Genomic DNA, 26,118 nt, shown 5'->3' with positions numbered 1-26,118 from the left:
ACAAATTTTCCTGAGGTTGAATAGCTTGAGTGAAATGAAAAGAACCAGAATCCAGGCTCAAGTCCAAAGAGCTAAATGGAAAACCAATCTTTTTGCTTAGCATATTCTGTGGTATATTTATGATTACTGGTGTATCTATTAATTTTTATTCAATAGTTGTCTTAAATCCATCTGAAAATAAAAGGCAGTGTTGACTACCACTAGAAAATTGCAAATAAAATGTTTAATTTCAGAAACGGAGTTCACCATTTATAAATACACTAAAACATAGTAAATGCAAAATTAGATTAGGCATAGGTACAGTATTTTAACAAAGCTACAACTTTTCTAAAAGGTCATAGGCAAATGATGACTTGTTTCCCAAAAAGTATTGAGTGAAAACTGAAATGAGAAGATTAATCTTTCTAGAGTTAAAAACCCATGGAGAACATTCCTTTCAAATTAAAATGCTGGCTATTTTTTCCCATCTTATTTGAAGTTTTGAGGGCTCTATATCCCATTTGCCTGATGGACACCAACAATTAAAGAATCAACCCTACTACATAAAATTCTAAGCAGTGCACCATATCCATAAGGCTATTACTGAAAATCAGAAAATCAGTTATTTCTGTACTAGGAGCTTTAAGACAGGCTGTTCTACACAATTGAAATTACGTTAGGTAAGGGCTCAATTTTTACAACAGGGAACCTTAAGTTTTGATGCACTTAAGATTAGAAAAGGCTTTAGAATGACATTAGAGTCTTCATGGTAAGTTTCTTGCCTTTTTTTTTTTTTGTACATGGCATTAAATAACAAGCATTAATTCACAAACTTTGATAAGACTTCCAAAGAGCTTTTATAAATACCCAGAATATTTCTGTAGTTCAGTTAAAATGTAAAACCTGAACAGGAGAACCCAGAATGGGAAGTTTTACTACTGATGGCTGTATAACTGACATTACAGATCATCTCAAATTTAAGATTTATTTTCAGATACTAAGTCAATAGTCTCCTGTAAACACATCTTCCTCAATAACTCTTCTTAATCCTTTAAGTACTTTAGGGCTTGCAGTTAAAAACAGCACATGATAAAAAGACAGCTTGAACCCCATCTTTCATGTACAGCTTTCATTTGACAACTACAAAAGCTGTTTTGTTGCAATTAAAGCAATGTTCAACTAAAATACAGTACCTGGTTTATGGTTTTTACATAATAATTGAATAAAAAACTACAGAATAGAACTGTTTACATCTTTTTTTTTTTTTGCCATTCTATTAAAACAAATGACTGAGCTTTTTTAAAGTTCATTTACAATTATGGATTAAAACCTACATAATTTTGTATAATTTGACAAGACAGGCTATCTCTAGTCTGAACTTTTAAAAAACATATATACAGTATCTGGCCTGAAGTACTATGAATAAGGCACATGTAGACATATTGAAAGCTGAAAACAATGAAACTGAAATTTGGAATTATAGTCACTGATTAGATGTCATACATGGCCCCTGTTGGAGCAATTTAAAAATCCAAGTTAAAGATAGTTAATATCCAGTGAGCAACAATAGGTTTAGTCTAGCAGTTTGTTCATTAGTTTCAATACTGGAAGTATATTAAAGGAAGATTCACTTTCAAAAAGATAAGCTTTTCAAAGTGTTCAATCATTAACCTTGATTGACTAAAGTTGTTGCTTTCATTGGATGTACTGAACAATCTCTCTGAAGGAACTATGCTTGGTGGACAGCCCAAGAACCTGACAGCCAATTTTGACAGTACTGGCCAAGATGACTTCTTAAAGTTCCAGTAAGTTAGAGGATCACAGTTATGCTCAAGCACTTCTTCCTCCAAGTAAGAAAGCACCATTTCCTCTGGTAACTTTGCTCTCTCTTTCAGGTCTTTTGTTTTCTTCATGTCACCCATGAGTGACCAAAGATTATCTTCTCCATATGAATTTGTAGATGGTGAACCTATATCACATCCATTGGAAACAGGTTTATCATCATCTGAGGTAGAACTCATTATTTCCAGCTCCCTGATTAAGTCTTGTTTATATTGTTCAGCCTCCTCTTCTGTAAATAAGGATGTTTTATACCGAGGATCCAGAAGCGTAGCAAAAATGTACCTTGGATCATGAAGCGTGGAGGACAATCTACTCACCATAGCTTCTTTCAAAGATTTCAGCATAGTATCTATGCCCATTGTTTCCTCAAACAGCATTTCTATTTTCCTGTTAAGTATATGAATCATTGGAATCACTTGGCTTAAAGTAGACATGTGGGTACTCATCTCCCTACTTGCAGCTTCAAAAGGTTTGAGAGCATGACACACCGACTGCATGACTTCCCACTGATCACAACTTATTAGCTCCCGAAAGCTGCACTCTATTGACATTTCATCAATTGCTCTTTTCTGTTCGATAAGACGTTCAAGCATATGAAACGACGTATTCCACTTTGATGGAACATCTTGTATTAGCTGATGCTGAGGCAATTCATACTCTTTTTGCAACTCAGCTAACTTTTCTTTTGCTTTTGCTGACCGATGGACGCGTTCACAGATCTTTCGTGCAATACTAAGCAAATTCTGAACCATTCTCTGGCTTTTGATAGCCTCGTTTACAATGACATTAACAGTGTGACTAAAACATTGTACACTTGAATGATCACCTTCATTTAAAGTTTTCTCTATACTCTGATTATCAGTAACAGTAATCCCAATCTGAAGGCCAATGGAAGTAATCCATGTTTCCCACCAGTACTCTAACTGCTTTTGAATACTGATTCCATTGTAGTCGCAATCAATCTGTGACACATTTAATAGTGCTGAACAATGGTAATCCTCACACTGTGGTCGAAACGAAGACTCAAATGTTACCCAATGAGCTGTCAGGGTTAGGTATTCTCGTGTTTGGTTGCTCATCCATATTCCGGATGTGAAATGGATCACTCCACTTTCAGCTTCTTTAAGATGTGAAATAATTATTTGTTTTACATTATCATACATATCTGGAATTGCTGTCCTAGAAAAGTAAGATGGAGAAGGTAAAGAATACTGAGGTTGCAAGTATTCAAGCAGCCTGTTAAAGCCAATGTTGTCTACAAAAGAATATGGCTGAAGGTCAAGTGCAATCATTTCGGCTACAAGACTTGTGATTTTTTTGGCAACTGGGTGAGAGTCACAAAACTTGTCATTGGTTTCATCAAAATTTGAAGATCCTAGTAATTCTGTGCTCAGTGGCATGTGATTATCCGTAGATGAGGATAATACTGTCTCTGAGACATCAGTTTTCAATACATTGTTATGAAACCGCTGCAAATGTCTTAGAAGGCAACTTGTGCCTAGATTTGTTGGCTTTTTCCCCCTACTTATTGTACGTCCACAGTGCATACATATTACTTTAGTTGAATCTGCAGAACAAATTGAAAAGTGATTCCACAGTTTTGAGGTCTTCTTACTATTAACAGGAAATATAATTTGATTATCATGTGTAACCATTGTAGGCAATTCAGTCAACTTTGAGGATGAACATTCTGCAGAAGCCAAAGTGGCGTAAGGAGAATTTGCCAAACTCACATCAAGAAAGCTCTTTTGGTTCCCAATTACATCAGGATGGCGTCTATACAGATGTCTCATCAAGCAGCTTGTACCCACATCTCCTTTCTTACCACGACTTATCATACAACTGCAGTATCTACATACTGCTTTTAGACTGTCTGCAGGTGACAGTGAAAAGTGGTGCCAAACTTCTGATTTAAGCCTTTTCATAATCCTTTTATTTTGCTGAAATACAGCAGTGGGTTCAAATATTAGTGGACCTAATCCCTCACACTGTTTCTCAGGAGATGAAACAAAGGAGACTTCACCTATATCATCAGAAGATGACAGCATTGAGTCTTCCACCAGAGCATCTCCGGAAGAGAGATTAGTATGGATATCCTCAGAGATTCTGTCTGGAGAAGAAGAAACAGAAGTTGATTCTTTCATTAGTTTTCCAGGAGAGGATGACATAGAATTCAGGTCACTATCTGAGGGTAGTAAAGAAGGTAACAGAGTTGGAGGTGCAGTGTACAGAGGTGGTATGCTGCTACCACCCCCATTCTCTTGCAGGACAATGGAACGATGGGCTCTCCACATGTGCCTTATTAAACAACTTGTTCCCAGGTCTTTTCCATTTTTTCCTCTACTGAATTCATTCATGCAGTGGATGCAAACAGCTTTAGAATTATCTAGAGGCGACAAATAAAAGTGTTTCCAGACAGCAGATCTCCTTCTGGAACCTGATGTGCTCTTTGGAATTACAATAGTTTTTTCTGCTACATTCTCCACAGTGTCATCATATTGGTTGTTGGGTAGCTGTGGAGATGACCCAGCCATGACTTCTTCCTTGCTGCACTTTTCAGAAACTGAGAGATCTGGTATTTCTTCAGAAGAAACAATAGAAACAGATTCCTCAATTATTCGATCTGGAGATGGTATTTTAGAAGCCATTTTCTTGACCAGTTTTATGGGGGATAGCATAGAACTCAGATCTCCAACATCTGCAGGCTGAGGTGGCAGTAACAATGCAGGTGAAGAAAAGGAGGATAGGCCTGGCATACTTCCATTTTCTTGAATTAGTACAGTGGGATGGGCTCTCCTCACGTGCCTCATGAGACAACTTGTACTCAGGTCCTTTTCATTTTTACCCCTGCTAAATTCTTTCATACAGTACATACATATTGCTTTAGTGCTATCTCTAGGAGATATAAAAAAATGGTTCCAAGCAGGTGACTTTTTTCTGGAGCTTATGTTTCTGCTAGAAAGGAGGCTTTGTGTCACAGCTTCCATTGCTACATCATACAGCGTACTGCTATACTGAGAAAAAAGAGATCCATAATCATCTTCATTTTCTGTAGATAAATATTTGCCAGGGTTGTTGGGAATGAAGTTCTTTTCTTTGTCTTCCTGTTCGTCACTGCTGTCCACATGTTTGAAATCATCCTGTTCTGTCTTTATATCCATTCTTTCTAGAGTACAGTTAATGCTGTCTTCCTCTTGCTCTACTTTTAAGTTATTGATTTTACCCAGTACAAAATTACCATCCATTCTGGGGGAACTTGCTTTACTCTTGTCCATTGATGACAAATTCTTCTTGCCAAGTCTTCATTTATTAATAAATATAGATAATTTAAAATATTATTTTAACTTTGATTAAAATGATGTATCTTGTATACTGAATGCACAAACACAAATGTGTGTATGTGTTAAAATAATCTCTGGTTTATGAATTCTGTATCCGTGTTGGCATAAGCAAATATGATTAGTCATAAAAATGCATTTAAAATTATAGACCTAATTAATGGAATTTCATTTTTTTTTTCCCCAGGATCAGGACATTTCAGATCATAGATGAGTTTTCTCAAAGACAGCTACTGTTAAATGCTTCATGTTGTAGACATAATCCTAAAAAATGAATGTTCTATTTTCTTGTTGAAGGAAGCCATTCTGTTCATCTCGATTGCGCAACTATGATTCTTTTGCACCATCTAGAAATAGAAAAAAAAAACAGAAGACAAAGTTGACTAACATACTTTAAATAACTACAGTAAAAGTGAACTGAAAGCATCCACTAAGTGTTCTGTATTTTATTTCCTTTGAGATAAAAACAATTCAGTGTACAACAACAAAAAATACCCAATATTGACTCAATACATGTCTAGACACACAGATCTGGTTCACCTTTGACAAAATCTAGAGTCTAAGCATCACTTTTGCTGGGACATATCTATGCCTCATCCTAATTCAACCACTGCATAATCATACATACACAGACATATATACACAAACGTATACTACATAGGTGTCTATATATGAAAACAAGCAGGCATTTAATCATGTTAGGATAGAAATATGTATTTAAAACCAAATGTTAAGTTATACTCCTGTACACGTGAGCCCTTCATTACTGACAGCAGTGTTTAAAATTAGAACATTACAAGAAACCTATGTAAGGGTGTCCAGCATTGTCACACTAATCTCTCTTCCTCTGACCATAGCCTCATATGGTTATATTCATGCCATAACATTCCCAGACAACACCACTATAGAAAGAAGCTATTTTTAGAGGTTCACAACTGAACACTGAAATGCTTAATTTAGGATAACTGGGCTATGTAAATGCCATATATACACTGAGATCTCCCAAAAGTAAGACAACATTACTCAGAAACATGTAGTTGCATATGCTGGTACCTAGTGCAGAATGGCCAGCTGAAGTTCCCACTTCCCAAGGATACACTTCACATACCCAAGGGTTATACTAGAAAGCCCATTTACACGGAGATAGCTTGTATCCCTCATCACTAAAGATTTTTCCCCACCATCAGTTCCAGTACAAAGTAGGTTTTTGAAGTATAGTTGCATATAAATCACAGAACAACAATAGGCTTAAAAACCAGAGCCCCTCAGCAGCCCCACATACACCTGAAGCTGTCCACCTTTGTCAGCCGCTTTTTTTTTTTTTAAACCTACATTTCTATCAGAATTCTAAACTCTTATTCACTTACTCTCTTGTGTCTTTAATGTAGTTATTGGTACCTTCACTCAAGTTATACAAATATTTTTTGACCACACAGGTGATGCTATACTATGCACTCCAATTAGCGCAAACTGCATTTTATGGGACACTTTCTCCCCAGCTGAAAATAAAACACAAATTTAAATCAGTTATTTCAAAAACTTCTTTCACAATTTTCATGTGTTGCTAAAACACAAGAAGGATTTCAGCAGACAAAAGGTGAAATTAGCCGTAGCTACAAGTCACACTAAAAAAGCCTAAGTCATACTCACATAGCCCCCCTGTATCAAGACCAATAATATATTAGCTTTGCAACCTGTTTTAGTTGGTATTTTTCCAAAGTCTGTTTACAAAAGAGATCAAAACCACTTACATGTTGTGGATTTCAGATTTCTGGAAAGCCTACACTACTACTGTAGCAACGCCTTACTTTCTCTTCCAGTGCAGGGGAAGAGGCTAGGAAAAGGAGGTGCAATCAGCTTATTGCAGCTATTTTAAGAAAAGGGAGATGGAGCAGTCTGAACTTGCAAAGAGAAAGGCAGTAATTCTGGTTTTTTTTTTCTGTGAAAGTTTTAGTATTTGTGCTCTGCTTTTCTTTCTCCTCCCCAGGGGAAAGAAAAAAAAAAAAAACAAACAAACCAAAAAACTGTTTTCAGACACCAAAAGATATGAAGGTTAAGCATGAAGAGCATCAGTTCTAAGAAAAGGAGAGACTTGAAGAAAAAGAAAAACCTTCTAGAAGAAAATTAAGAAATTTAACACACTACACAGCACTTTCCACAGGTTTGTGAAATCACATCTAAGAACAACTTTGCAAGCAGAGACTAAATTTACATCACTTAAGTATAAAACCGAACGAAACACATAGTGATCACACACATATTGATGATACGGAAGCGTGTGCATTTGGGACGAGAGAGAGTGAGCATAAGACAGTCAACATTTTAAACAGAAACCAATCTAAGAGGATTTTTTTTTTCATCTTTATTTTGAACTAATTGTGAATTTGGACCTTGTACTGCAAACAGGAAAAGCAAGAATATATAATAAGCTGTTGTAACTTAGGATCACAGAACAGAAAGGCTCACAAGCAAGTGACTCCATGCAGAGTGTACAGAACATAAATTATGCATGTAAGTGCCAAGTTACAGTAAGCACATTACCAGCTAGATTCGCATAAAATACATGCATGCACCCATCAGCATCAGGTTCTGATGAAGTTGTGCACAATTTCTTTGCCTCAAAACAGATAATCACATCTCTAGCCTACAATTCCTGAAACTATGCAAAACCAATTCTAGGCTTTGAACAGAAAAATCCATGGAAATGCTTCACTTGTCCCTGTCCTGATAAGCAGTTACTGCTTAACACATCTAAGGGTATGGTAGCTGTGATGGGAAGGTTTGGAAACCTGATAAATGAGAATAGTTGCAAACTTCATAACAGTACTTAATTAGATTGACATTCACTAACAATACACATTGCCAATGGTTAAGTACTTAATTACTATCAGCCATCATCACTACATACTCCAACAGTTAGGGCTTAATCACCTTATCCTAAATTAGCTTTGAGCACACAATACAGCTGAGCTGATGCCATGTAGTTAAAAACTGATGGCTGTGGTCTTAGTTGCTGAAATCAAGGAGAATAGGTGAGAGTGCTACTTGTGCTCTGAAGCAGGAACTGCAGTGGTAAACTTCTCTCTTCCCCATTTCTCCTTGCTACCACTGGGTGCTTTTAATGCTCGTAATCTCCTCCACCAAAAAAAGGGTGTCGGAAGCAATCTCATCTGCTCCTGACTTTATTTACCTTCTTGTCTTTAGGACGAGAAATGGTTCGTGTTCCACCAGAAATCTTTCCTGCTTATTCCGTATCTTCTGGTTTTGCTGGCAGATTTTACTACTTGAATTGTTGATTCACATGTATTTTCTATCCCCTAACTGTGCAACTAAACATAGGTCTCCCTTTGCAGCTATGTATTATTTCTATACTTATTCTTACTTGTGATATAAAATGCTTTCAAGCAGTTAGGAAAGTTATGCTATCAGTAGTGTTACAAAGCGCTTATATACCATGGCCAATTACACTATTTTGGTGTACTTATGCCTGAGTTTAAGATAAGAAAACATTAACTACATATTGTCCACTTTATGGCTGTTACAGATCTGTGGCTACATAGTACATATTTTTCTGGGCATTGTTGCTGCCTTCTAGGAATGCAGAGTAGCTGAGATTCTTAGAGGAGACTCGTTATGGCTGCTAGACCACTTCCTGGGAAATCCCCAAAGTTGGATGCCCCTTAGAAGATTTTGCATGGTTTTTGGGTTTTGTTTGTTTTTTTTTTTTTTTCCTTTTCCTATTTTCTTTCAAACATCTAAGCATGATCTCTATTGCTTTGAGTGTTACTACATCATACTGTAAAATTAAGTCAAGGTACCTCCCTTGAAACACCCTTGAGGGTTCAACCCAAATTTTCTTTAGAATACAGTCCCCAAAATACTCAGTTAGAAAGACAGATATGCTTTTCATCTCCCCCTCCCATGCCAACTCTATGTAAGAGTCAATCTGTTAAAAAAAACCAAAACACTCCATTCTATTTTAAAATTTTATAGAACAAAATATGGTTATGTCCACCTTTACACAGCTTATTTACCCTAGGACACAAGTTACTCGAAGTTGAGGACTACTCCTAAACAAACAGGATATTCTAGAAGAAGGAATATGTTTTCACAAAGGTACAAAAGGCTACAGGCAGTCAACTTAAAATTAAAATTATTTATGCCTTTGAAATCTCCTTCATTAGATACAAACAAGCAGCAAAACAAAGAGAATTAAGAGTCACCTTGCAACAAAAGTCTTCAGAGAAAATAAATGGGACTAGAGAACCATTATCTACTCAAATGCACTACTGTAGATCATTAGCTCCGGAGCAGCTGCAGACAGACAGTGGTTTGCTGTGGTAAGAAGCCTGCAGAAACATTTTATAGGATTTTTCCATTCAAAATGGGATTACTGAAAGCGTATGGTGGTTGTTAAGAAATGTCAGGAGAATGTCACTGATCCAAAGAGTGCCATAGCAGACTGCCATGACCAGAAGAAATCACTGCTGAAGGGAGGGGGTAAAAAAAGAGAAACACTGGTGTCTTGGGATTGCAGAGACATACATTAACATAGAGAGAAGTATGAAAAGCATGCAAGAACACTGAACCATGAGCAGAATATTTGTTTGTAAAGCAGATTGTTTAAAGCTTGCAGGCCACTATTTCAGATTTCAAGTTGAGTAGTCAGACCATAATCATGGACTTGATTATATTACAGAATCTTAGTGCAAATCATGGTCTAGAGAAAGTAGTTTAAAACAAAAAAAATTAAATTCTTATCGAAGTGCATATAGTGTAAATACAGACAAGCAAACACACACACACCTGTAAAATCCAAGAGCAGTTATTTCAAGAAAGATGCAAAATGTGGAAATAAAGTGAAAGCAAAACTATGTACTAGTTTGGAAAAAAAAAAAAAATCAAAAGTAGTGGCAGATTTTGAGTGTAGGAGGTACAAGAAAGCACATTAAAAACAATTTCCACAAACTGATGTCAGTTTTAGAATACATAGTGCTAATCTTCTTTATTTTTGGAAATGTACAGGCAATCATTAAGAACATCAAGTAAAAAGAAAATCCCTAAAAGCAAGCAATACAAGCAATAAAGAGACATTTTAAGAAATTATTATTAGCTTCCACTTCAATGGCAGGTACTATGCTAAAAAAAAAAAACAAAAACCAAAACAAAAAAACAAAAAAAAACAACAAAACCCCCAAAAGACCAAACAAAAAAAAAAAAACCACACACACACAAAAAAAAAAAACAATTAAAAACTCCATAAAAACTGTAAACGAAACACACATCCAAAAATCTATAACAAATAATCAGAACATATTTTTATAAAAGTATACTGTAGATGAACATTACCGCTCTTCAAAGTTGCAGATCTCTTGAAGAAGGAAAACTAAGAACAGTGATGTATTTTTTTCTATAGATATTTCCTACAAAAAATATCAGTACTAGCTCACCTATAAAGAACTGCAGAAATTTGCAAGATACTGAGTGCTTAAAATAGTATTAGAAGAAACTGCAAAGTTAGCATGTTAGTCACACTCTGAAACGAGGTGGGTCCTATGCTCAAGTCTCACAGGAATATGCACAGACATACAAACGTGAACTAATGGATGCAACAGTGTAACTGGGATCAAAGTACAGAAAGTCAGGCTTAATAAAAGAAACAAGTTGTTCTAGACCTCATGGGAGTATGATTTGTGAGGAGTGTTGCGAGAGAAAAGAAGAGGAAGGTAAAGCCACCTTTACTATTCCATTACTTTTCCAGTCACCTGGAAGGCAGATCTTATATTAACTGGTAACTGTTGTTACCAATATCTTTTACAAAGATATTCTCTCCAACTTGCAGAACACCCTCTCATGTCCACGACCCCAAACGCTCCCTCTGGACACAAAAGAGTAAAATGTGGAAAGAGCACCATCAATACTGTACATTGCTCCTTGTTGACAGGAACAGTCTTCACCCTAACCGAATACTGGAACAGAATATAACAATTAGGAGAAGTATTACTAGACATTTTTATTAATCTTATATGAAAGAGTTTAAGTTTATAGGAATTTGTGTACCTAACAAAAAATACGTTTAAAAAAAAATTCAGAGAACCCTATGTTAATGGAAGGGGAAACATCATAACCAAAATCATATCCAAGTCAATTGAAAAAAAAAAAAGGACATAGAAGAAAAAGGAAAAAAAAAGACAAACTATTACTTCTCTAAGTGCTTTCTTTTACTGTGGAGAAAAACCCCACTATTAGAAACAAAAGGTACTTTTATTTAAAATTTCAACTATTTACTATGTTTTTTTTCCTACTTATATCTTTTAAAAAGTGATATATGGAAGTAACAAAAATACAGCAATTTTAGTATTGGCCGAGAAATAATATCTAGGTTTAGTTCTTGTTCTGTTAAAAGCTACTGGTCTTGCAGAAGTCTAAGTTTTTCCCTCGATGGTCCCTTTCCAATCAGGGGCGCTGTAATATTTTACCTTTCATCTTTTGTTTTTGTTCCATCTATTCTGACATGAGTTTTACCCAATCATCTTACTATATGGCTTATCCAAGTTCTCACTCTCACTAAGGCTCCCTAAATACTCCTGAAACACTCAAAAAAAAAAAAAAAAAGTGGGGGGGCATTATTTCCTCCAAGGCTGGAGCATTTCACGGATTTGTGTCCAGGCAAGCAGGATGCCACATGCAGGAGCTGTAACAGGCTGGGAGGCAGGAATCAAGCAGCTCCCAGGGATACGACAACTGCTGGGTGTCAGCTGCTGGAAGAAAAACAGCAGCCTCCTGGCAGGGCAGCTGATGCCCTCAACTCTCTCATCCCTGAAGAGAAGATAAAGGAACATATCCAGAGTAAGGCATAAGGAAAGAAACGAAAACGTGCTTTGGAAAGCAATAGGACAAAGGCACATGCTCAGAGGCTTGGGAGATAAGGCAGGAAGAATGAGAGCCCTCCAAGAAAGGTATATGAGCTCCCTGGTGCGCTCATACTACTTGTCAGAACATGATAGAGACCTCTGACTTATCCAAGTATAAAGATCATTGCCTCCTCTTTGTGTTGCTGAAAAATTCAGCCCTTGGTTTAAGTTGGGGGCCTAAATCAGTCATTGCAGACAAAAACCAAAGCGTGGAGAGTCGAGTGTTATAGCCATAACTATCATCACTAGAGTTTGGGTACCCAACTCTAATTACAAATGCAGGAATTTAGCTGAAGTAGAGACTGAGAAGTTAAAAAGACTACCAGCTAAATATAAATATTCCCCTATTTCTTGCCCCCTGTCCCCTAAAACATCTAATAATTTTACTGTGAACATGGATGGACTATTTTATATCAAGCAGTAAAACAGACCTGCTAGTGCCAAGATATACTTTTTTGGTTTAGCAGTCTCCAAACTCTTCTCTCTGTCTTCTATTTTTCCCACCACTACTAAATTAACAATAATGCAGGAAGATAATAATCAGCAGCACAGCTCAGAAGTGACAGTTTTAGCCTTAGACTCTTGCTAAAGGGACAGTATCGAGTTAAACCTAACCAGCACACAGAAAATACCTAACATTGCACACTTTCAAACTTCTCAAATTTAACCTCTTACTGTTTTAAATGCCAGTTTATTTTGTACATCTGTTTTCTCCTCTTGCTGCTGTAAACATCAACAAGTCTATGGGACTCTGTTTACCCATAAGTTCTCTGATATTCTCTGAAACCTCAGGAAAGAGTCAAGAACTAAAAGCCCCAGCTTTGTACAAATATCTCCATCTCAAACCCTAAATCATCTGCATCATGGTGTATGGAAAAAAAGTGTACATACCACCTCTCCCGGCACAAAACTACATTGGCTCTTACACTGATGTGTAAAAGGAGTGAAATAATTCATAACAATGGCAAAACTGAAGAGAAACTGTATGATTTCCAGATTAACACTAATGCTTTTTAAAATGTTACACATTTCATATTCATTATTTTTGAAGTCTGATATAAATAAGGATGTTTGTGTTAGCAGGCATATTATTCACATCTGGCTGACGTTTAGTTTTGGCATCCCTGTTCAGCGCCCAACTGGATTTGCTAAACATGCTCAATAGTCAAATGTTTCATCAGACCTCAATGACACAGGCTGATTGCTCAGCATGTTTAAGAATAAAGCAGGTGTCTGATACAGGGTAGGGAGTCAAAACTCAGAATTATTTCTGGAGAAATCAGTCTTTATAATTTGACAATTTTTTGAGCATATATCTATTTGAAGCATCATCCTCCACCACCTAGGTTTAAGTACCACTGTTAAACACTATAAAGCCCATAGCAGAAAAATCCCCATTCCACATGATTTCAAACAGCATTTATCTTAGAACTAAAACAAAAATGCAAAGCTAAAACAACAATTAAAAAAATCACCTCGGCCAAAACAACGTCACTCCCAAGTTTTACATTAAAAAAATAAAGAAATATCACTGTGTGTTGCATGTACCACCATACATAATATGTATCACCACAAATAGTAACACTACTCACACCTACAATCACCTGATAAGCTTTTAATTGTTGCTGTTATTTTTTTTCTTAGTGCACTAAAAACACCATCAGATCTTAAAGGAGGCTATTTTCCTTCACACATCCTTTGCTACCTTCCCATAGCAGCACACTATAAGAGGAAAAAAAAAAAAAAAGCAGGTTGTACCTATGCTAATAATTTCTGTCACAGCTTTCACTAAAAGATCACTCATAAAAAACAGATCTGTCACAGTAAGTAAATTATGTCAACATTTGTCTAGGATCCAAACTGTCTCTTAAGCACTGCAGTTTTCTTTCTCATTATCTAGTATGATACTGCTGAAGCAATACTTGCAGGACATGTTTCTATGCTATTGTTCACACCTACCAAATGACAAATCTGTCATATGTTTAAATTATTATGTTTTAATTATGTTTTTATTATGTTTAAGCAATAATTTAATTAAAATTTTAAGCAGGATTTTCCTAAAGTCTTACACATCAGTTCAATGTTGCTCCAAGTGAAAATTACAGATTATACTTTTATTTTGATATTTTTATCATTTGCATTTTTGACAAACGTGTTAAAAAGATGAGGAAATTCTTAATGTTACAAGAGATAAGGTGGTTTTCTTAAAAAATTCTGGTTTTTTTTAAAACAGCTAAAGTACGTATTGTTCTGTTTATAGCATTTTTAGTGCAGGACATGAAAGCTGTTTTTAGTATCTCGTGCTGTACAACTTGGGGCTGAGGGGAGAGGAGGTGAACAAAGGTTGCAGTAACACAACACAAGGGTAAAACGCAGAAGATAAATAAGAACAGAGCAGTGAGATGCATCAGTATTATCATGGAACAGGAAACAACACATAACTAAAAATACAGTCACAACAGACAAGTTCCAAAAGAATAAAAGACAAGAGAGAAAATTTCTTCCATGTTGCTAGAGAACAGCAGCCTGCTTTCAGAAAAGCATCAGAAAATTCAAAGCAAGCTTCTTCCAGCACTTCTTTTCCCCAACTGATCAACTCCTCCGCCCAGCCCATTACACCCTTCTCTTCCTCCTCCTGTGCAGTTCACAGCTGTCAAGATTAATGGGACAGGATTAGGACAGGAGATTCTTCTCCTGACTAGTCCATCTTCCTAGCTTGCAATATACTAAACATACACTTTTGTTCCTTTTTTTAATAAGTCTATCTTTAAACTCAGTAAGAGTGAAACCTTTAAGCACTTTAACGATTATTTCAAACAGCTAAAAACGAGACACGTGTAAGGAGAAAGCTGAGAGTTATAAAGCTGAATAGGCATAATGATGAAGAATGAAAAAGCAGTTAGGAGAGGCATGCCACTTCTTCTGTACAGTATCGGAATTGTTGCTGAAAACATCTATGTAAGTATAAAGTGAAAAAAACTTCACAAAACATAAACAAGGTCCTTGACAGAATGTAGTATTATATTAACCCGTTTGAACTATAATTTTTCTTTAAAAAAAAAAAAAAAAAAAATTAAACAGTATCTGCTGAATTGCTAAGGCTATCATATATTCGTACCTATTTTGCTACTAACCACATCAAGTCTGAAGAGGTCCATTACAAAAACCCTTCACAGCCATCCATTAATCCAATTCTGTGTTCATATTGATGCCAGTTAGCTACATGTCCTTGGACAGTTTCACTTGTGTTATGGAGAGGTTTTCCATTATTTACTTACATCATATTCATATATGTGTAATATGACATAGTACTATGCTTCTATTATGTTCCTATCCTGGAATGCTTGTGCATATAAAAGCAGGTTAGAAAGAGTCATAGTCCCTGAAAAGACAAATATTTGACAAATATAAAGACAAAATATTTTCAAGAGGATAAACAGTTATTCAAATACTTTGTAGGGATGTAGGGATTTTTTTATAGCTAAACTTAATCATTCTTATGTCACAAAACTTGATATTTCAAGTCAGAAGACACCCTTAATTGCAAATGATTCTCCAAAGAAGTCTCTCTCTTCTCTGTACCAGGTATCTTCTTTCCTCCTCATGTAACAGCTTGAAGAAACACATCTAGATTTTATCTGAAGCAAGGAAAAGACTCTCTCTTTACTAAATATACCAGAAAATAATCCTTACAATACCATCCAAGATATAAAGTTCAGAAATACTCGGTTTCATCTTGCCAACGAGCACAAGAACTGGAACAAAACAAACCAGGACCTTTAAAGCAAAGCTTCTATATCAGATGCAGGCATAGTCGATCATGCCCATGATAGGGGTGAACTTCTTATGCTCCTTCCAAGTGGTTTTTTTTGTCATTTAGTATTTCCTAAGCAAACTCTACATTCATCAGCAACATCTGACATCTTCACCTGATATCCCAGTTTAAAAACCAATTACCTCAACTCTGTTCCTCTCAAAACAGGGATTCCTATTCACAAAACTGGGGAGAAGGTGAGAGAAATGACTGTATGATCTCCCTATTCACTTGTCAACCAGCCTATCCCTAGCCTCCATGACAAGGGGCCTTTTCCCTCTTAACTTCTTTTAGGGACATATTCTCTTTGCCTTCCTCAAGGCAAGATGAGACTTTGCAGTTAATACCCAGCTGACACAGACAACCAAGCCAGGAAAGCCGACATTGTTTCCACTAGCACCACAGTGAGCATTAGCAGGAAATCCAAAAAGACACTCCTGTCCCGGGTGAACAAATACCTCAGTCTTCTTCTCCCAAAAGAAATGGTTTATAGGAGAACCATCCTACTGCTGTAGACACAGATTTTAATTTGAGCAAATAAGGTTTCGCTCAAGGAGCTAACAAAAAATGTAACAAGAATTTTAATTCAGATTAAAGCTTTTTGTAGTACCTATTCTAAGCAGTACAGTTCACAAGCTTTAATTCATGTAATACAACCTGTAATTTAAGTAAGTTTTACAGAATAAGGTTACACGGGTGTTTTATTCAGAGCAGGATCCACGACATTTTTAGTATAAGAGCAGGTAAAGAAAAGGATAGCCCTTGCTGTTCCCATTTGCTTGATTTCTATTATTACACAGAAGCCATAATAATTATTTTAATAAACCTAATATTTTGTGAGGTACAGAAAAGGGAAATAAATGAAAGCCTTTAGAGAAAGGAGAACGATCAGGAATCTCCCTATTCCTTATGAGCATCATTGTATTTCCTGTCATAAATGGATTATGGTCTCCCCACAGCACAGTAAATCACAGAAGACAACTCAAAATCACTAGGAAAGGAAAAGAAGGACAGAATCTCAACTCCTCCTGCTTCCCAGCGTCAAAAGCAAAGATGCTGCCGACAGTATGGTCTGCACAGTTTGGCTCCCTGAAAGCTGACCAACTCTTCCTACTATTTCAGCGGCTACTAATGCAAGTCACAACAAGTGAAAACGTTTCACATAATGAGTATTACCCTCCTGTCTTTTAGTTGTTCCTTTTCCCTGTCTGTAGATACGCTCCCACAGCTATCAGCACATCATGTTCCCACCTTTAATGCAGAAGAAAGAAGGGGAACCAGAGAGTAAAAATAGAAAATATTATATGATTGCTATTATTTATGCACATTTTAGCATTTGCAGTCCCAAATCTTAAACAAGAAAAGCTCTCAAGAGCTGGGTGCCAGTAGTAGGGTGGGAGTTATAAACAGGCAGCAGTTTCCACACTGCTCTCCCATCTCTTCATAGCACATCGAACACTACCAGATGCCTTTGATCAGGAACAAGATTTTCTTCGACAATCTAAACTGCACTTAAAAGCTACTGCATAACATATGCACTGGAAGACTTTAATTCTCTCGGCAGGTACTAAAGGATGTAGACCTGTAACATTTCTGACCTACTGAAACTTAAAATTTTAACAGGGAAGATAACACCTGGATGTTTCCATCTTTGTTCTCAGGAGACTCCAGCTCTATTTAAGTACCCATTCTACCAAAAAAGTGCTGCCTTAATCACAAATGAAGAAAGCATTATGGACAGAAGAAACATTTGCAAAATGCTCTCTGAGCTGGACTACTCAACTCCAGGAGGTAGTATGCAATAACTTCTTCATAATATGTGGCATGTTACAATCTGTACTGGTGAATACATCACATATTGCATATTGATACACTAAAACACAGAGGAAAAGACAGTCAGTCTTCAACTACCACGCCATGAAAGAAAAATACCCAGCAGGAAGTAGTATGAGATCACTTGAAAGATTATGTATTTGATATATTCCTCATATTTCATATTTCCCAAAATAAACAGGCAAAAATGACTGTGTTCTATAAAATTTTAACAAAATAGTTAAAGGAAAAAAAATTGTCACAAGGAACTCAAAACATGTTCTATAAATGCATTTTTTAGGCTGACTAAAATTAGTTAAGCTTTATTCCAGAGTGCTTACAACCTGAATTTCAATGAAGCTTACGGATATAACAAAAAACAGGAGATGAAGTGTAGACACTTTTCTGTTGGAGCTCATATTGGCATTTAATTTCTTCAAGACTAATCACTTACAGAATTTTATCATCTATCAGAACAACTGAACTTGCAGTCACCAGTTATTTCATTATAATTCAAGACGTAGTTCTTGAAGATACTGAGACCAGATACTCATTTTCAGTGGACAGATAGTACTAAAGTGAATACTTTCATTGAAGGCTTTTAAACTTGAGAGCCATGTTAGAAAGGCACTTCAGGTAGAACTATAAAATGCTACAGTGCTTGTAGTAATGAAACAGTGCAAAGCATACAGTGACCCTGAGATTAGTATATTAGAATTCAGCATTAGATACATGAGAGTGAACTTCTGGATATTCTGGCAAAAGCAACATTGTCCCTTTTATCAGATTTCTTTACAGTGGTCTGGAACTGACTGCGCTGTTTGCTGCTGCAAACAACGACTACTCTTTCCCGCTCTGTGGCTGTGCTATAGAGTTGGAAAGCACTAGCAGTTCATTTTTGCTTAGACTTTGATGAAGAACGATCCATAGATAGATTCAGTATGTTACAAAATCCCCCACACCTTCTGTATGTGTCACCTAGGAAAAACTTCCTTCAAGAAATGGATCTGAATCATGTTTTTTATTTTTCTTTTCCTATGGAGGCCAGTCTTATAAGGAAAGGCTGCAAAAGTTGGGGCTGTTCAGCCTGGAGAAGAGAAGGCTCTGGGGAGACCTTATTGCAGCCTTTCAGTACTTAAAAGAGGGTTTATGAGAAAGATGGGGAGAAATTTTTTAGCAGGGCCTGTTGTGAAAGGATGAGGGGTAATGGTTTTAAAATAGGAGGAAGCAGATTCAGACTTGATATAAGGAAAAAATTTTTTACAATGAGGGTGGTGAAACACTGGAACAGGTTGCCCGGAGTGGTGGTGGATGCCCCATCCCTGGAAACATTAAAGGCCAGGTTGGATGAGGCTCTGAGCAACCTGATCTAGTTGAAGATGTCTCTGCTACTTGCAGGGGGGACTAGACGACATTTAAAGGTTCCTTCCAACCCTAATTATTCTGTGATTCTATTGCTATTCTGTGGTTTACTATTCTATGATTTACCCATCTTAAACATTTTGTCCATCTGTTGCTAACATGCACATTAACCAATAATACAGGCAGCTTAAAAGTTGAATTATTTTATTTGGGATAAGGAGGAGAAAAAACTAAACAGAAAGCTCTGAAACACTATACTGGAATAACATTTATTATTAATCTACATAAAAATGCTTATCTGCATATGAATAATTTTTTCTACTGCATCTTAGTCAGGTATCTCAGGCTTACAAAAAAGCCGTACTCAACAGCTCACACTGTATATATAAAGAAAAAAAAGTTCCAGACAAAAAACCTAGAAGAAAACATTAAAATTTACTTTATTGGTGAGGACATGAAAATTTGAATAAAAGACTACTGTAATTTGAGTATAGGAAGAATGTAGCATGTAAGTTATCTCCCCTTTGTTAAGAGGTAGACTGCAGGATAAGGATGTATATATGCCAGCTGCTACCACAGAGTAAGAGGTTCCTCACAAATCAAACTGGTTACCACTACTGTAACACTGTAAAGATATGCAGGCTCCAAAATTATTTTTTAAGTCTCAGGCACCCATACAAACCTCCTGCTAAATCATTAAGCTCCATACAAGTAAATGCACAGGCATACAGTTATTCATTACTTTTACCCATCGGCTTACTCTTACTTAATAAAAAGTAACAACAATGATACAAGGCCTAAAATAAACAAGCTGCCCACTAGTTTATTGTGAAAAACAAAAAGCAAACAAGAAAACTTACACATCTGTTCCACTGCGTGCAGGCGGCTTCATTTGAGGTTAAATACTTGTTACTCAAACTTCACGATGATGATTGTATCTAAGGAAAAGAAGAAAGTAACTACTTTTAATAGTTTTTTTTTTTTTTTTAGTCATGTGAACCGTCACAGTGGCAAGTCACGGAATGTTTCAAGTTTCTCCTTAGGTGACAGCTCCAAGGGCTGCACTTACAATACTACACCTTTTTTCAAAATCCCTAGCCCTCGTAATTGTAAAGAAAAAAATAGACATTTTCAACTCTAGAGCTCCAAAGGAGAGAAGAAAGAAAAAAAAAAAAAAAAAAAATCAAAATACTCTCCCAAGATGAGTATTAAAGAGATTTAAAAGCCAAATTTTTGTACTTATCTTAACACTGCTTCATTTGTTTTATGCTTAGGGATGACTACATCTCATCATGAATGAAACCAAGTCTACACTACCTGCAAGATTTCAAAGGAGCTTACCGACACTTTTCAATGCACTACATGATTCATCTGGCAGCCTGTTACACCTTCTCTCCATGAGCTAAACATACTGCTTACACACTGCACCTAGCATGTGTATTAATCAACATGCAATAGCATAGGATCAACACAAGATTATCTTTCCCCATGTGTGAGGAAGGAATGATCGCAAGTGGAGCATATTAAGTCAGATATTTTGGCTTAGCAACAAAATAGACCAAAACAGTCCATCGCAGGACATATTTTTGGAGTTTTGCAACTTCAGTCACACCGACCATTATACAGATATGAGTGTCACCAGAAAATGCTGGATCCTGCAATGCTTACTGATCAGAAAGCTGCTTCGTCCTCTTTTCTAAACTTCATACAGATCAAGTGTCAACAGAGGTTTAATCAGCAAAGCACTTTCTCCACCGGCCAGTGCTCACCACTCTTCTTCAGATTGGAAGGCAATGATTGATATATGTACACACACACGTTTATTTTTTGCTTTAAGAAGCAAAATACCTCTCAGAGGGTGGAAAGTCTTGATTGCTGGCTTACTACCCATTACAGAATGAATTACACATAACCTCTTTTACTGACCTTTTCATTTAAAAATACTTCGATATTCCTTCTTAAGCAAGTGAAAACACCTCCAGAGCTGCGTGGCTGGCTAATTTGACTGTTAAGATGAGACGCTTCAGCTGTCCCTACTACAGCAAACATTTAAATAATGTATTGAAAGTGGAAGGTGTCAGCCAAGGAGACAGAGACCCACCCAATGCAGGGTGCTCACCAGGAGCAGTTACTGAACTCTCCAGAGATGTGGATTCAGCTCCTCAGGCAAAGCAGGGAAGTGAACCTGGCTCTCCCACATTCCTTGCAAGTGCCAGAGCCATAAGACTACAGGCAAGATAGAGTACAAATAATGCACCTTTATCCTCCCTGATGTCTTGAAAAAACATCACCAAAACCCCACAACCCTTCCATTCCAGTTTTCCCATTCTTTCATTTGTTAAAGATGACTACAAAATAGTTTCAAGCTGGGCCAAACATTTCATTCAATTCAAATTAATGTTTGGCTTTTCTTGATTGCTTATTTTAATGAGAAAAATAACAAAGAAAAAGTCATTTTAGCAGGATCTGAGCTTATTTTCTTTAGATGCAAACACTGATTCAGAAAATAGAATTACAGCAACAGGTAAGCAGTATAATTTTTGAAATGCTAATTAAAGGAAGCTATTTGGGGCAAAATTGGTATAAATTCTTTGATCACTGTCATACAAGACAAATATATTATTAATTCCAAATATCTTTTCCCATATATTTTGTGAAGAATTGCAAAAGAGTATTGCTAAAATATATCACAGCTGTTAAACCAAGCCTGTTTTTAGCCACAATTTTTGAGCTAGTCAGTACTGAAATCCAGAATTAGCTTTTGTACTAAACGTACAGAAAATCTGAGCACTCAGTGCAAAAATTACTCTGACACACCAATGGAAAAATATATCTACATGACACTAGTGAATGTAAACTAGCAGACAAAAAAAAAAAATCCGACAAGCTTTCAGACAACTATAACAGTGAATGTCTAAACGGTTTAGAATCGTCTAAACCTTCAAAGAGGGCTTGTCCAACCCTACATGTCATTACGAAGCAAAGGGACAAGGGAAAGAGGTGAGCAATGGAAGGGAGGCAAGCGTGCAGTAATAGCTAAACAAAGCACATAGGTTACAAGTTTAAATAAAGATTATGGTAGTATTGTCATATTTCTTAGGTCAACATCCACTGAAAACCACTCTTACACAGGTTATAAGAAAGACTGACACTTCACTTTCCAATATGTTGTTCAATATAAAAATTTCAGTTTGTTCTGAATTATCATACTTGAATGAAAATAAGGACCTTAAAGCAGCAACAGTGAAATAGCTTAATTTTTAACAGATCATCATATTATGCTCTGTCTCATCACAAAAAAAAAAAAACCAAACAAACAAACAAAAAAGAAACAAAATACTACCATGGTTAAACTATATTTCACACTAATTTAGGATGTTTAGGATAGAAGTTCCTCCACTTTGAAGTGGGAAAAGAAACAATAAAAGCTTTAGTTGTTCTTACTTCTTGTTGTGTCTGTTTTAAATTCTAGATTTCACTTGAAAGCTATCTTTACACTGCCAAAACTACTCTTTTTTTCACTAATTGGTTGAAATCAAACAATCCCATAATTGTGAATTGACAGATATTGATGATGGCAGTAGCAAATGCAAAATAAACAAAGCTGCACAGAAAACAATGCACATCTGCCATATGAAGCCTGTTTTGAATGTGTACAGTAGACCAGATAATATTATATAAATCACATTAATTTATGTCAATACTACTAAAATACCTAGGTTGTCCCTACTTAGGAAAAAAATGTCAGTCATGATGATGAGTAAAACTCTATGGTCTCCATGGTGCAAAATCCTCAACTAAATTATCTATAATACTGTTTTCTATCTAACCCTAAGACAATATAACGTACCATCACACCTATTTGCATAAAGCCGATTACTTTAACTCTACATTACAGTGGCAACCCCATAGCCCAATACACTCATTTTGAAGATGAGAAGCCCTACAAATTAAAAGTGAGCCTCAGAAGACAGGATTTACAAAATCCTCTCATACGGAGTCTTTACTGTGAATAGTGGTAAAATGCAGCAAGGTGTTGGAGACACAGCATCTGCATTCCTCAATTCAAACTTTCTGAGAGCCACAAAAAAAAAAATCTCTAAGAAGCCACTGTATTTAAGACTCTAAAAATTAGAAAAGAGCAAATTCCAAGAAGGAGAAGGGAAAAAAAGATAAAACGGACTCAAAGGCCACAGAAAACCAGCAACTATTCCCTAGGACTCAAGAGTTCGACAAGACTTCCCTCTGTAATACCTAGTCCTGAAGATTCTTTGATAGGAATATATTCTACTTTATGTGGATAGACAATTTTAAATAAGTGTGTGAAATTCAGTTGCCCTCCTGTGTTTCCAACGGGCCTGTTATAAGCCTTAGTGATGTGTTATGTGTACTGAAGTAGACCTCCTCTGCACTAACCACCCGTGACCCCATGACACTGGCTGTTCTACAAACACAATTCTTGCTCAGAGTGTTTGCAGCCTCGGTTTCAAATGAGCCAGAATAGGGGGAAACACCAGAGAGTGAGCCTGCAGCAGACAAGATAGCAGAAAGATAGCAAACATTACTCTGGGCTCATCACCTGTCTAGCCTTCAGCTATTAGATACTTTACTTTTCACATTGTCATTGAGGATGCTGTACCTGTCACAATTTTGCTTTCTAAAGAGTAACAGTAAAAAAGTTACAGTTATTCAAAAGTATAAGTGTTTAGAAAAGTTTTCTCTGAGATACTTAGTTTAGATATTTCATTTTACTTATTCTCAAACAATTCTTACAATTGTCTGCTCTGGAGAACTTATATGGAATAAATTCCTCAACATCTGCGAAAGTTGGAAGATACTAGCAACACTACAAGTACCAACGCAGATAGAGTCCAACCGTATAAAAACTTTCAGCACCTTGCCTGTTGGTCTTCTACCTAGCAGACAGCACTCAAATTTCCAAGAGTCTACAGAAGAATTTCTGCTGCTTTTAACATAAAGTGATGCACAATTTTTTTTTCTCCACAAACTGTAGTAAATAATAACTAGAATGCCTCCGATCAGCATTTGTACAAATACAGGTTTTCTACTAGCAGTGCTGTATCTTGAGGAGAGTTGATAAGTCTTCCAGACTTCACTACCCCCAGTCTATACTCCACAAACATCCTCCCAAGGATGTACATCTGCCCTTTAAGTGAAACGTTGCACTACTGAAGATAACCTTTAGAAGAAGAGAACTGCGCTCACTGTCTTGAAAAGCAAAACACATGTACAGACATCGTGGGCCATGCAGACAACAACACATAAGGAAAGCCTGAGAAGTGTCTTTATGTTACGGGGGCTTGAAAGACTTTCTCTGCATGGCATTATATGGGTAGCATGACAGCTCACGTTGAATTATTGAAATCTCTCAAAGATAACCCCCAAAAACAAGACATGACTGCTTCTAACACACAAGTACCAAGGAGAAGGGGTGGGAGAAAGAGCACTTTTTTCTACACTGCAAAGCAAAATGCTGAACTTAGCAATGATAACTGGAATCACCATTAATGCAAAAGTGGTCTTTTACCTTGCACTGCATTAATAAATGTTTCTACACTTTTAGTAGACTCCACATGCAGCAGACAACTTTAAGTGTACAGACACCCTCCAAAATCCAGTAAGCACTGTAACACAGCCGGTCTCTGCCATCAGCAGCTGTCTCATTGTAGATGTAGAAGTTACAGAAGATATCTTTAAGCAGAATAACCACATCCCAAGTAGAAAAGGAGAAAAGCAGTAAACGAAAGTTAAATTCTGCACTTTTTTCCATATGCACCTCTCTTGAGCGACTCTGCCCAAGAGGGATGGGGCTGGGAACTTCACCCCACACAGGAAGAGATGCGATGTTTACGCTGCTGCCGAAGCCGCTGGCGGGCGCCTGCCCCCCTCGTGTCCCGCGCTCTCAAGGGCGGGGGGCAACGCTTTTTAGGATTTCCTGGGCTTTTTGATCCCGGTGCCCGGCTGGCCAGCCTGCGCCCGAGGAGCCCACCCGCCCGCCGGTCCCCGCGGAGCCCCGGCCCGCACCGTGCGCGCTGCGGGGGGCGGCGGGCTCCCCGCCCCTGGGGCTGCCCGGGCCATCTTAGCTCGGGACGGCAGCCGCCACATGGTCACCGCTCCCTCCCCAGGTCCGACTTCCCCGGCCCCGCCAGGCGGGAGCGGAACGCCGGTGGGTTCCGCCGGCCCGGCCCGGCCCGCCCCGCGCCGCGCACAATGCCGGGCGGGCTCGGGGCGCGGCCAGCGGCGCGGCAGGCACCTCTCCCCGGGACAGGGGGGGCAGCGGAGCCTGCCGGGCAGTCCCGGCCAGCGCCGAGCCCCCGCGGACCGGCGACCCCTGCCCGCCGGGCCCCCCTCCCAGGGCCTCGCAGACAATGGAGCCAGCACCGCGGGCCTAGTCCCCGGCTTCCTGCGCCGCCCCGCCGCCACACGCCCCCTCCCCGGCCTGGCGGCGCTGTCCTGTGGGCGCTCCCAGGCGGGACGGGGCGCCGACGGGCCCGGGGCGCGGGGACCCGGCGGCCGCGCAGGCACCGGCGCCGCTGAGGCAAAACCCGGCCGCGGGGCGGGGGGGGGCAGACGGGGATGGTGGGGGCCGGGCAGGGCGGTCCGGCTCGTCCTCCCTCGGTCCCCTCTCGGTGCCAGAACGGAGCCACTCACCTCCCCGGGCGGTCGCCACAGGGGAAGCCGGAGGTCACCGCCGCCACCGCCCGGCCGGGCCCGAAGGAGTTAAAAGGAAGGGCCGGGCGGGACCGTCCCATTCATTAGCCGGGCGCTTTGTCTCCGGCCGCCGCCGCCGCCGCGGCGCTGAGCAGGCTGCCCCGGCTCGGCCGCCACGGGGCGCGGTGCGCAGGCGCGGGGGGGCGGTGCCGCCGAGCGGCGGCACGCACGGCGCGCAACATGTCATCCGGGCCGCGGCCCGTAAAATGGCTGCCCCTGGGGCCGCACCGCCCAGGGGGCGGCGGGGAGGCTCTGATCACGGATCCGGATCGGGGCGGCGGCCGCGGGGAGCCGGGTGTCCTGCTGCACCGCCCCCGCGGCGAGG

General features: G+C 38.5%; 1 protein-coding gene across 1 annotated transcript; it reads right to left on the bottom strand.

The window, feature by feature from the left end:
* Nucleotides 1-201: 201 nt before the first annotated feature.
* Nucleotides 202-25,889, bottom strand: ZBED4 (zinc finger BED-type containing 4). Its single transcript, XM_086746981.1, has 3 exons — nucleotides 25,734-25,889; nucleotides 19,922-19,999; nucleotides 202-5,506 (listed from the first exon to the last, which is right to left on the bottom strand). Exon 3 carries the CDS (start codon nucleotides 5,094-5,096, stop codon nucleotides 1,578-1,580), a length of 3,519 nt encoding a protein of 1,172 aa, XP_086603107.1. The 5' UTR covers nucleotides 5,097-5,506; nucleotides 19,922-19,999; nucleotides 25,734-25,889; the 3' UTR covers nucleotides 202-1,577.
* Between the last annotated feature and the right edge of the window lie 229 nt (nucleotides 25,890-26,118).

Source organism: Chlamydotis macqueenii, chromosome 1, assembly GCF_036417535.1.
Source record: "Chlamydotis macqueenii isolate bChlMac1 chromosome 1, bChlMac1.mat, whole genome shotgun sequence".
Classification (NCBI taxonomy): Eukaryota; Metazoa; Chordata; class Aves; order Otidiformes; family Otididae; genus Chlamydotis; species Chlamydotis macqueenii.
The sequence above is the reverse complement of the archived record's forward strand: the minus strand, read 5'-3'. Positions and strand labels throughout refer to the sequence as shown.